The sequence below is a fragment of the Diuraphis noxia genome, unplaced genomic scaffold (assembly GCF_037042655.1).
Source record: "Diuraphis noxia isolate RWA-SAM2 unplaced genomic scaffold, SU_Dnox_SAM2 contig0005, whole genome shotgun sequence".
Taxonomy (NCBI): Eukaryota; Metazoa; Arthropoda; class Insecta; order Hemiptera; family Aphididae; genus Diuraphis; species Diuraphis noxia.
The window spans coordinates 8,284,348-8,298,655 of NW_028301715.1; the positions used below are offsets into that span (position 1 = coordinate 8,284,348).

Consider the following 14,308-nt stretch of genomic DNA (forward strand, 5'->3'; position numbering starts at 1 on the left):
TGAACAAAAAAAAGAACAAAGAGTACAATATATTTGTTTAAATTGAAAACAATTGAATATTTTACTTCTTTTCAGTTTTAGTGTAAAACAATTTCATAGTAAGATTATTATTTTACAAGATTTTTATAAATTATACACCTAAATATCCTAATATACCTCATTAGAATTTGTGAATCAAATTTAGACAATCATAATTTATAAGATAATTGTAGCTTTTAACTAACACAACACACATATATTAATTGTGTTATTTTTATTACATACTATTTGAGAATTATTTTGATCACATATTATTAAAGGCTTAGTTACGCTGTTTAGTGAAACAAGGAAATAAAAAAATCTACAATGATCTAAAAGAATACTTTTCACAAGAACATTGTTCTGTGAAGCATTAAGGTGAAGGATTTAAGCACAACTTGGTAAACCTTAGAAGGGTATTTCACAATGTTGTGTTTTGTTTATAAAGTGTGAAATCTATTTGAAACTGTTGAGATTGCAGACAACAACAAAAAAAAGTCAATATTACATTGTATACGTATATTTATAATAATAAAATTAATCTAAAAGTGTAATCAACTTCCTTGTATTTAATAATGATAATTTGTGTTCACTTTAAACTAACAAGATAATTAAATTTTAGTTTAATATCTAATAAATTTTACAAATGTTTATTTTGATAATTTGTGTTTCGAAATAATTCGGTTTACTTTTCGTAATTAAACATTATTATATGATGTAAATATATCTGAGTCTATAAATTATTTTTATTAAAGTCAATAAATGTGATTTGTATGAAAAACTGCAAGAAAAAAAATCAGGATATCTAATATTACCTACGTTTATACATGACAAATTGAATAGTCTCCGTTTATAACTCATTAATCGGGTCATATATTTTTATTTGATTGTAAAAAAAAAAAAAAAATTGTAAAATATTTGGTAAACTTATATTTTTTCGTATAACTTTCAACCATATTATAGTGTCTAAGACTATAATATTTTGGTTTTCCATTTTGGTAATAAAAATGGGTGTAAAATGTGGAAAAAATAGTTCAGTGAGGTATAATATTTGGTGATGAGCACAGGGCAGCGAGAAGTAAAAATATAAAAATAGGACAAAGATAATAAAATACTGTTTTCTATTACCGATACAAATTGTCTTTAAGTCCAGTAAATAGGCAAGTTTTTTGTTTTCTTCGTTGGAGTTGAACTGTTTTCGTTCATTCAGCCGTACACTGATCAAATGAGGATTTACAAACTCGGTTCTAAAAAAAAAAATAATAATATATATATATATATATATATATATTGAAGCATTATATAAGCACAGGTATAAAATCGAAGACGGTATATATGTGATTTTTACGGCTTAAATGACAAATCATGAATAGCTTTTTAGAGTATATTTCTCGAAATACGAGGTCGATTTCGTGCCAATAATCCATCCCGCAATAAGATAGCTTTAATAGAACTTCTGCAGAAACAGCAGGTATGAAATATTCGCTTACTGTATTTTGATAGAAGTTTTATTAAATTTAAGGGTATTCAATTATTTGTTTTTATATTTGATTAAATATTATGTTTATTAACGATCAAATTTGTTTACGTACTTGTACAGATATTCATGTTTTATGTATACATAATTATTTTAACTATCAATCTTTATTTATATTTTTTTCGAAAATTGTCTGGATTTCAATTTTCTTGTTTCTCAAAATATATAACATACACATAACTGTAATTCGGAAAAATGTAATTATATATTATTAACAATCGTTTATCATAATATTTTAAATAATTTTCTTTCTAGAAATAATGCACTTTTCAGTACCAAACAGATTTTCACATATTTTTTTTTTAAATTTATATTTATTCAATTACTCCTTCACGTAGGAATCATTTACAAAATACTGCTATATCATCACCTATTTAATAAATCTTAAAATTATATTTACCAGCTAATAATTGCTCATAATATCGGTTGATTAATGATAAAAAATATATTAAAATACAAAAAATGTTGTGAGTATCTATTTATGTGTGTATTTTTTAACAGAATCGATATGTTTCGACTTTCGATTCAAATTGTCTTTACGTATAACCAAACCCACCGAATTCCCCTGTTAAAACTTCACGCTGTAATAAATTAAAGTATTAAAAATTTAACAAAGTATGATTTCAACACAATTCTGTTGAAACTACAATTATCGTCTTTACCTATATATTGTATTATGTATTTAGGTACTATATTAAACCATCATTTAACAATTGACATTCACAGTGAGATAAAAATATGAATTGGGGTAAAACTACATTGCATACATATTTGCAAGTAATTTATGTACATTTAATTATGTAAAACGAGAGACAGTATTCGAATTAAGGTTATCTTTCGCAAAACCGATTCGCGTAACAATTGTTCATTGTTCTTTAACGGCATTTTACGGACCCAAATTTCTGTAGCACATCGCGCATTTCGTGTATGACCATTCAGTATAATTAATGATCCACCACCGTGTTGTTCTGTCTCATTCACCGTACCAAATATACATTGTAATCGTCAAAAACGCCCGCTAACCATATAATTAAATGGTATTATATAAAGAGTTTTACCTAAGGTGTGAAGATCTGTTCAAACATTAGTTAATGTTCACTGGCCATACATTACAGTAGAAACTGTGATATGGACTGAACACGAACAGTTTTTTTTCCCCACAATATTGAAGATAACATAATGTGGAGATATACATTTCCGATATTTTATAAAATTACAAATAATAGATAAAAGCATTAATTATGCTATAAGAATTGTTTTTATCGTCCCTCCCCTTCGTCATCACGCTGACCATAAATTATAATATAACGGTAAATTAATTTTTCTATTAACTACGTAGGCAGATACAACGCCGGTTGCTGCTTATTAATATTAATACAACAAGCAACTACAATAACACAACGAAGATTGTATTTTTCACCGATTTTATTATTATTATTTTTTTTTTTTTGATTAGAATTTACACGTTATGTTTATAGGTATTTCATAGTATGATTTTAATTGTAATTAATGGTCCTCAATTTCGAGAAGCAGTCTTGTCGTTCTTTTGTGAAATTTTTGTAGAATGATGTGACGGCTTTCTCGTTACACTTAATTATAATTAATGCCTCATAAGAACGCTACCAATCACGTCTACATCAGATAATGGTTTTGTAATTAAAAATCGGTAGGAAAAAGAGTATAAACTATAAGCTATCTCATCCCACCCAAAACCCCTAACCCAACAGTTAGTGTTTTTTTTTTTTTTTTTACAGCGTTTTTAAGCACATAGGTATTCAATTACCTGACGGTCGCTAGTATCTGGTCGTTTCCATACTCCACTAGGGTCAATTCACCACAATTGAAAATCAAACATACGCTTGGATTTTCGAAGTAGAATTTCTCATTCCTTTCAGAATATGGCCACACGACTTCGCTCAGCAAATTCCTTTCCATATCACCTATTACGACGACGGCTTACATTAAGATTATTATTAAATGCTTGTGCAGTTGCATAATGTATTACACCGGCAATATTTTAATTAAGGTATGTTATGTTTATTTAATTTTCGTTTGTGCTTTAGGAATGTAAGTCTCGCTCTTAAGGGCATTTGAGACTATACAAATTATTTACAGTAGGTATACCTAGGAATACATTTCATGATTAAATACATTTTAACGATTTCAAACATTTAAATAATATGTATATATATATATATATATATTGTGATTACTGATTAGTAAGCAAATAGTTGTAAAATATCTATCTCTAGTCAACTGTTAGTTACCTAATAGTAAAGTGTCTCTTGTACGACCTATCAAATATCGATCTTCACCCATTACTCGAACATCCTCAATTTCATGACCGTATTGAGATTTAAGTATAACACCATGTGATGATTGGTTGCTAGATTCGTTATTGAGTGGTTTCACTAAAACTTGACTTGGGCCCACATAGGTCATTTCAAATTTATTTTTCCAAACGGTTCGTCTAAAAACAAAAAAAAAAACAAAAATCAGCAGAGTTATTATACCTAACTGAGCAATATAAAATATAATCAATTATTCACGACAGTTTACATTGTACCCGAATTTACTACTGTTGTAAGTTATAACTTTATAATAAAAGGTTAATCTATCATGATAAATTTAATAGTTTGTTGGGGTTAATAAAAGACTTTATGTTATATATATATATTCATATAAACTTTAATGAGGTACATATTTGATGTGATTAAAAATAATATTTTTTAGATATTGAGTAGAGCAACATTTATAATAAGAGTTTTTTAGTAAAATAATTTTTGGGGTGGTAAAAATGATAAAAATAAAGTTTCATGTTGCTATGTCATGTAGTTTGAAATTTAATAAATAGATTTTACTATTTACAAGTTTTTTTGTAATTTTTCAGTAGTTCAAATATCGTATTAATTAAATTGTGAGAAATGTAAATTTTATTTCATTTAACTATTATTATACTTGTTAATATTTAGTTATCTATTTTAATAGATAACAATTTTAAAATAAATAAATTAGAATAAATTCATTGCTTAACAATATTAAAAAACAATTAATTACTCTTTTGAACTACATTACACCACCACTGTGTTATAATTGAAAATAATAAACCTATAACCAGTATAACTTATTGAAAATAATAAAATATTTATAATTTTCTAGTTTCTTTTTACAAGTTTGTATTAAATAATTAAAATAAATACAGCACAAACAATTTGCTTTTCTTACTTTATAACGGATTCGAAGAGTTCCATGCCTCCACATAAAGTACCACAGATAATGCGTGATCCATCTCTTTTCCAAGCCAATGCTGAAACCGTATACATGTTGGGTATATACATGGCATTTTCTTCTTCCCACATTAATTTAGATGGGCTCCACGAGTATAATCGCAATCTAAATTAATCATACTATTTAACCAATCATATAAACATCGCTCGCGGATATAATATAATTTTGATTAAATGTTTATTTATTATTGATTAAACGCCGCTATACTAATAGTTAACTTTTTCTGAACATAATTATATAATGCAAGTGTGTAAATATGCAGCCATTTTAACATAACATATGTTTATTTCTCACTAAACAACATTAAACATTATTTTAATAATTTATACTGTTATGTTTACTTTTGTTTTAACTGTTTTAAGATTATTATCTAAATTCGTATAATAAATAAATAAATAAATATGCAATTCGAATACATTCATATTATGTTGCACAATTTTTGAAAATTAACTAGCGCATCTACCTTCCAAATTATAATGAAAGAAAACCCGTAGTCTTAAAATTTGTATATTTCTTGTAAGCAATTACAATTATACTTATACGGCATACGAGGAAACTTCCCGTATTCATTTAATGGCGATGATGATGTGATACTTGCCTAGTTATCTGCTGGATTTAATGAAAGGACGACAAAACTATAGGAGATGGGGTATTACCGTTTTGAAATGTTTCCGCCATTATTTCCTGTCATTTACAGAGTATATGATCTAGTATATTATATACCTATGTGGTATGTATTATAAATAATAAATATGGATGTTTAATGTGGGTGTGAGTAGCTCGAAAGATAAAATAAAATTATATAATTCATCAAAAGAGGTTTTTTTTCCATACATAAAAACGAAATTTATTTCTTCACTTGTTATATTATTATTGTAATTGACAAAACATTAAAAAATTAAAAATATTAATAAAACTTTAATCGCATTATTCTGTACATTGTATTTATGCAGAAGAGTAGAATGATTTATGCTAAAAATTATTTGCCAAAAACCATTAAATTAGCTGAAGTTGAACATTAGAGATAATTTGAAACACTATGGTTACAGAAGATATTTGAGTCCCACATTCCAAACTCATTTATCACACCCATGTTAAAAGCATATGCACATAGTACGTTCACGTGCTGTTCAATTATTGTACATTTTCACTAATAAGGAATGTATCCCTTTTAACTTTTGATGCACATATGTTAAGCTGCTAATATCTTCAAAAGATTCACAAAGAATATAAAATTACAAAAACATGGTTAATTCAGGCTCGAATTCAGGATTTATATAATTATTGTTTGGGAAAATGGACAACGGGAATTGTAAGATATCGTAGATATAGGTCATTTAATATTTTAATAATCATAATATTGTGTTAAAAAATCATTGTGCAATAGAATAATAAGTAAATTTCTAAAGAAATATGAATAATAGAAATTTGAAATATTATGATAATTTTTCGCTGAAAGACAATTCTGTATGACTGATTTATTTCAAGCCAGTAGTGATGAACATTTTTATTTATCTTATAAATATAATATATTATAATTATGAATAATAAATTTAAAGCTATTCGAATAATGAAAATAAAATCTTATCATTGAATTTGTGTTATACGTTTAGTCACGATTATTATAAGTGCTCAAGTGTTTGTGAACATAATATAGTCCAGAGGCGTTCAAAAAGTGGAATATATAAATTGTAGTTATTGAGTTTTTGACATCGTTTTAGAAAGTTAAGCTTTTAATTTTTCCTATCAAATTTTTTTATAAACATTATCGGTGAATAGTAATAATAACAAATCGAACCTATTAAAACTGCCAATGACAACTGCTTGTCCACTGGGACTACTACAGGCCACGGTAAATTCTTTTTGGTCAGGACAACTACTAGCTGGTGAATAGTCGAACTGTTTAGTGGACCGTCCGTTTTGGTCATAAAACTGTACTGAAAAATCACATCCTGCCGCGATGATACATCCGGAAGCCCAACACAACGCGTACGGAGGGACCGGATGAACAACAATGCGTCCCTGAAAGGATAAGAAATAACCGTTAATTAACACAAACTGCAAAAGAATTTCGGTTAAAAATATCAACAATTATAAAAGCTTAGGTAAAATTTGACAAAAATAAGTTGCTTATAACTTCGGCTTTTGTATAAGCATATACTAAATTGTTATTAGTATACATTTTTATAATATGTAAACAATAATATTATGCTAAATCAAAACTAGATTATAGAATTACTGGATTTAGCATAATAGACTAATATAGATGCCTTATTTTTATTTTTAAATGTACTCACGAAATTTATCTAAATTATGTAAATTATTTTGTTGTTGAAATTCATATTTTTTTTTTCAATTTTAACACCTTATATTTAAAAAACGTGTTTTTTGGAACACTCGAATCTCTTAAAAATTTTACGAAAATTAAAAATTTTAATTATTTTTTAGTAATACAAAAAACAATGATTACGCGGATTTTTAACTACCTCTACAACAGTGAATGTCTCTGAACTGATTAAGAACAAGACATGGAAGATGTAAGCATTTGATGCACCAGTGTAAAATTATAGATAGTCCTAAATTTGAATGTGTTAATGAAAATCAGATAGTGGAACATTTTATGTTAGAATACTCAAGAAAAAAAAATTCAAAGAAGGAATAAAGGACGTGATGGAGCTAACCAAATAAGCCCTATTGGATGGATAGTATTAAGCTAATAGGGAAGAATTAGGCTATACGTGCATTTTGTTACTATATCAAAGTTTAAATTGTATTTGATGGTATCTTATTTTACATAACGTTAACAATACTGACATGTATTTTTACTCAAACAATAATGTTAGGAATGATAATATGACGCGCATGTTGCATACTTAATAAAAAATAATAATGATGAATTACATTTAAGAAATATTTAAGCTATTTTTAAATTATTTACAACTCGATATTATTCAAAACGTTCTAAATTATTTCATTACATCAGTGTTTATTTATAAGTCAATATTAGTCAAAATGTTATGTTATCATAGGTAAAAATCAATAATAATATTTTTTATGAAATATTTTCAGCAAAAATAAGTTGAACACCAATAAGTATTACCTAGTACAGTAAAATAAATAATACAAATATCCATATAAATAAGATATGACCCTCAGAATTAACACATCCATTACAGTAACCTACCCATTGATACAGTAGAGCGATTACCTACTTGATGACTTTTTAAATTTAAATTCGAAAATGGATAGAAGTTTGGACCCGCCTCGGAAGGTCATTAAGTACGCTTCCGTTTTCTATTGGAAAACTTTTATAAAGAAACTTAAATGTTTTCATTTTGAAAATATTTTTAATATATGAGAATTCGTTGTTAGTTTGTTAATTATAGAAATACATAAGTAATCTATTTTAATCTCAATAAAAATAAACATTAAAATACAATTCATTAGAACTAAATCATGGATTGTTTGAAAGATATTTATGCATTCGTACCCAAATGAAGATATTATACTGAAATACTAAAATACAAGCAATAATATATATGTATATTATTTCCTGTATATACATACATATACATATATACATAAAATTCTTTAAAAAAAAGATCAAAAATAAAATGAAACATTCACAATCTAATTCTTCAGAAGAAGTTTTAATTTTGTTTTTTATTACACCCATTTACGAGTTTTAATTAATTCTTTTGCTGATTTTTTTTATAACTGCGAATAAAAACTCAATCATCAGAATCGATTATCATTAAACTTTTAAATGTGTAATGTAATTTTATTTGTATTTAAAATCAAATAATCAAATACTGGAAAATGTAGATAAATTCAATTTGATTTAAATTTATCCTTAAAATATGTTTGTAGTTAATTTCAGTAAGAAACATGTAAAAATAGATTACCGACTAAAATATTGCATCACTATTGAACTTTAAATACTCCATGCATAGTTTTACAATGCAAACATCCGAAAAACAAAAAGTAAAAGAATTTATTTTATGTATTTATATTGTATAGGCATATTATGATATCTGTTACATTGATTAATCTCTTATAGAAAACACATATAAATATATTTAACATACTTTATTTTATTTTTTAATGGCTGTTTAATTATTTATTAGTGAATAGTAATTGTTGATAATGTTTTTAAGTAATTATATAATATGTATATTTATATTATTGATAATCATCAGATTCTAAAGTTTAAAATATTATGATTATAATAATTATTATATAAATATTCATATTTACATTTTAGATTCTGAACGAAGTGATGAATGTATTGATTTTACAATGATGTGTTTTTTTTTTTTTGTGTCTGTGTACAGCATAACTAGTCGAAATAATGCTTAAATTTCAAACTTTGGGGGTGGTTACCGAAGTAAAAGTGAATATCCTTGGTGCATTATAGAGGTCAAAAGTAAACATTTACCAACAGTTTTCAAAAAAATCGAGAAAAACAACAAAAAAAAATGACAGAAAAACGGGAAATTTTACGCAAAACCAGTTTTCGACCAAATCGATTTTTTTATATGGTTGTAATTTGAAAACTAATCACTGTAAATACTTGAAATATTCACCAAATGTCTATGTTAGTGTTATTTATATACATTTTAATTTTGACTTTTTTTGAGATATTTATAGACCACTGAAATTTTCGATTTTTATGAGAATTTTTTTTGAAGTTTCGGTAAAAAAATTTAATGTGACCAAAAAAACTTGAGAATTTAATACAAGGTTCCTTATGAGTTGTTCTTATTGTAGCTAAAAAAAATTAAAAATCGTTAGTCACAATTTTTTTTATAAGCGTTTATAGTTCAAATTTTTACAAAATCTGTCGAAAACGCGAACATTTGCAAATAATTTTGAAGTTGAAAAATCATAAAAATGTTTGTGTTTATAACTAAAGATTAAAAATACAACACTAAGTTTTCCATAAGTTTTCCTTTAAGTAGTTATAGAGAAAACACGAAGCATCATTATAGGAAAAATTTTAAGTGCGTTTCCGCGACATCCACTTACCCGCTTTTTTATAATGAAATACAATAGTATTATCTAAACTATTTAAGCTTATTTTTGATATAATACAGTATAATACATGTTGTAATTAAAATTAACAGATAGATTTTCATAACAAATAACCCTATAAAACTGTTCAAAATATATAAATTATTAGTGATTTCTCTAGTCTATATTACTGAATATAGAAATATTTTAAACATAACTGAAAGTCAAAACAATTTATGGTTGATATTATATTAACTTATTATAACTCTTTAGTATTGTGTTAATTGTTTGTTAAGTAATTAAAATTTAAATAGTTTCTAGACTTGTGTACATTAAAAAAAAATGTGTTGGTGAGTTAATATTACAGTTATGGAATTTCCTCTCGAATAAGTATAGTTATTATAAGTAATTTGAAAAATGTTTTCTGTGCTATAGAAATTATAGAGCTTATAGACTTTACATCATTACTGTACACTTGTACATGACTGCATATCTGTATCTGCATAGTTTAATAATTCAAGTAAATAATTTATTCAATGATGAATCAAAACTCAAGTTAACTAGGTAATTACTAGGTATGATTGACAATAATTTTTTCGGTATCATTTGAAATAATTTCAATACAATTTTCAGTATTTATGAACTACCTATTAAAAATAAAACTAAAGTCAAATTTAAAATTAGTAAATTTTTTTTATAACTTTTGAGTTATCGGGGGCAATTATAATAATATTAAAACGAAATTTCATGTTCTGATTATTTTATTATAGTTATATCTAATATTAAAACACAAAACGAAATAAAATATCAAATTCGTTTTAATTTTAATTTTATGATTAACTTTTTATTTGATTTTATAAACTTTATATGTCGTCAGTGGCGGCGCTAGGCGTGGGCGGTGTGGGCCATTGCCCACGGCCTCACGTTCTTAAGGACTTTATAATTAACCATAGAGAAATATGGGAAAAGTATCTATACAAAAATTATTATATCTATGAAATAATTAGTGTTTATTGTTTTAAAAAATTCTAAATCTTAATATTTATTAAATAACTATTGTCACTTAAATAATTTTTACTAAAAAAATTTTAAAAAGGGCCTCTTTAAGTCTACTTCACTCACATATAAATTTCACCTCGCTTCGCCACTGTTTGTCAATTTATAACTAATCCATAGTTCATTATAGCTCGTTGAGCATATTTGGTTAAATAATAAATATATTTAAGTAAAACTCAGAGGTAACTCGTTCCTCTACATATGATTTTAAGACGATACTTTTTAAACTTATAAAGACAATGTAACGGGAACAAAAATAAGTATACATAATATGGTAAGTTATTTTATGTAAAATTGTCGTTCTATTCTTATTATAAAAAAAAACTATAATAGAGTCCAAAAATTAAAGTGAATAATAAAACAAAACATAGGTCGTATCGCCGCAACTAAAATTTTACAAATATTCAATATTATATATATATCTATTTATCCATATTACACAACAATACTGTACATAGTACACTATATAGTCAATACTATATTGATACGTTTGATTGGACACGGTCTGCAAAGCCAATCAAGTTTGCCGACTCGTATGACGAAATAATTTTCAAAAATCTGTAATAATAATATCATATAGTATTTACTACTGTAGTAGAGCAACTGACGTCGCATTCGGACGTTTGGAGTCACCGTGGCGTACGAATAATGTACGGCACACACACAAACACTCACGCACATATAGATATATGTAGGATATATGTACAATCTGTATTATCTTCTTTATTCTCCATTCTCGTTGCATTATGTTGTCCTTAAATATGTAGGTACGTATTATATGTACTTTACGTCATATCCTCACATTCGTTTGTCTCTTTCTCGTTCTCCGTCTCATATATGGTGTATAATATTTTTCACTGCGTGGTCCATTCTTAATCACCACCACTCGCACATTTTAGAATCATATTTTCTATAAAATAAAATGAATACCTATCAACACAAGAAATATAATAAGAATCAGAAACTTTGATTCGAATTCGATGGGCTTAAAATATACCTATTTCATGACGTGGAATCTCTACGGAACTATTCTTTATCCCCGTCATAAATTTATAATATATTAATATGACTTGGTTTATGCACTGTTGACTGTACTATAGTATCAAAAAATATAAATGTCATTTAAATTTAACAGAACTATATTATTTGTTTATTACGAAAAATAGCTCTACAGCTGAAGACTTTGCAATATAACAATATAGTTAAAGTCAAAATTAGGTATACTTATATCTAGCTATACTATAATATATATATATATATATATATATCATACATGAATCAAACACGAGTAAATATTTCACCACAATTCAAGATTTTCTTGAAGTTAAAGTCAAGTTAAATTAGCTAAATGAGATTTTAGATATTACGGTGTACCTACTTCATTGTGCAGTAAATGTAAACATTGTTTGTTTGAAGATCCAGCGATATAGACGGAATATTATGATGGAATTATTATTATTGTATAACAGCTGTTCGAAATACAATAGCAATGTTCCAAGTAACTTTTTATCAAGTCATTTTTTGAGTGTTTTTAAAGATTATTTATATCGATTGACTGAGAGGGTTGTTACATCTCGGTTTTAGATGCCCAAGACTAAAGCCAAAAGGCAAGATTTTTGTGCCCCCCCCCCAAATTTGAGTGAACGTCAGTATCCACGTCGTCCCGTAACCAAACCGATGTCACGTTATTCACGTTGCAGCCTATTGCAAAATAATTCACACATTCGTCGATAGCAAAACGGAAAACTGACGATGACGTGCTTAAAGAGTGAACAATAGTTTGTTGTAATAGTAGTAGAAATAGATGAGAAAAATTTATACATTTATATCAAACGTCTGTGAATACATCCTGTTTGAAACACTGACCGATATGATATAATAATAATATTATGTTATTAAAGTTATTATACGTCTCACTAATTGATCCTAGTTAACTACCTAAAATAATATTACTACCCGTGTCACATTGGCATGTGTACATTCGCGCGTTTTTCGCTGGCAATGCGTCGTGGAGTATAGAATTATTAAATGATCTAGGGTTTAAATCAGTGACTCATCCGTGTCGGAAGCGGGCGTTTGCATGACGTAACTATAATATAAGTACAAAATAGGTATGTAAACAATCTATCGATTTCTGGCACCGTATATGATAATGTAGTGATAACCATGCAAGCGTATATACGTGCACATAAACTATATTATATATATATATATATATATATATATGGATTTGTATCGGCTACAACATCATTAACAATAGAAGATATAATAGTATATTATAATATAATATTATATTTATGGCTGTAGAATATAGGTACTCATCTCCATCTGGGAACGAACCCGCGCCCCCCTACTTAACTCAGTCGTTTAATCTAATGTAACTGAAAGCGTTTCGACGATTTTATTTTATTTTTCCACATTTAATAACGTATTATATTATTGTTGCACGACAATGGATTAAAATCACTCAACGGTTTCATTAAGTTTTTTTTTTTAAATTTATTTATTTATTAGAGAACGTTTTGTTTTGAGTTACACGTTTTTAAACACTCATTTGAAATTTCACATTTTATACACGTATACTTTGAAAAGGATATTTGTTTCAAGATTAAAAATACAATATTACCTACATCCCATAATCCCAAAAAAGTCACAATAGCCGTTTCATAAATGAAATCACGTAATATAGTATATATGTATATTTTTAACTCAGCTAACGGATAAAACTGTAGCTACGAAATACAAATACAATAATGCTGTATGTCACCATGAAACACAAAACACAATAACGTGATTGATTTACACCTGTAAAATACTCTTTAAAATTATTTTTAGATTCTGAGCGGAGCAAGGAATGTATTGATTTTATCATGCGATGAGTGTGTTTTTTTTTGTGTCGGTCATCACATTTTGGGGCAGTAAAAATGCTTTGATTTTCGACTTCAGTACCTTGTTAGTTTTCGATAAAATTGATTTTGGTTTTGGATGTAACTTTAAAACAAATGACCGCAGATACTTGCATACATGAAATTTTCAATTTTCACCGAATGTTTTTATAAGTATATTATATCCACCATACAATTTAAAAAAAATTGTGACTTAAATTGAACTATTTATAGGTAGGTATATGCAATTTTCGATAATTATTAGTTTTTTTAAAATAAATATCGATAAAAATGTATTTGTTGGGTAGAAAAGCTTGAAAATTTAATACAAGGCTCTTAACATATTGTTACAATAGCAGTTGAAAAATAAAATAAATTAATATTGACAATTTTTTTTTTATAAGCATTCAAAGTTAGAATTTTGACAAAATACGTAAAAATCACGAAAATTCGTAAATTATTTTACGCTAGAAATTCATAAAAAAAATTCCTTTTATATCTAAGATTTGAA

General features: G+C 26.5%; 1 protein-coding gene across 2 annotated transcripts in view; it reads right to left on the reverse strand.

The window, feature by feature from the left end:
- Positions 1–14,308, reverse strand: part of Oseg2 (intraflagellar transport protein Oseg2) — a 105,979-nt gene that overhangs the window by 64,135 nt on the left and 27,536 nt on the right. For both annotated transcript variants that reach the window (XM_089229614.1, XM_089229615.1), the window contains exons 6-10: positions 6,642–6,865; positions 4,781–4,948; positions 3,823–4,025; positions 3,339–3,495; positions 1,147–1,265 (exon numbers count right to left, since the gene is read on the reverse strand). In XM_089229614.1, the coding sequence (XP_089085740.1) occupies positions 1,147–1,265; positions 3,339–3,495; positions 3,823–4,025; positions 4,781–4,948; positions 6,642–6,865 (871 nt within the window). The remainder of the gene's footprint in view (positions 1–1,146; positions 1,266–3,338; positions 3,496–3,822; positions 4,026–4,780; positions 4,949–6,641; positions 6,866–14,308) is intronic.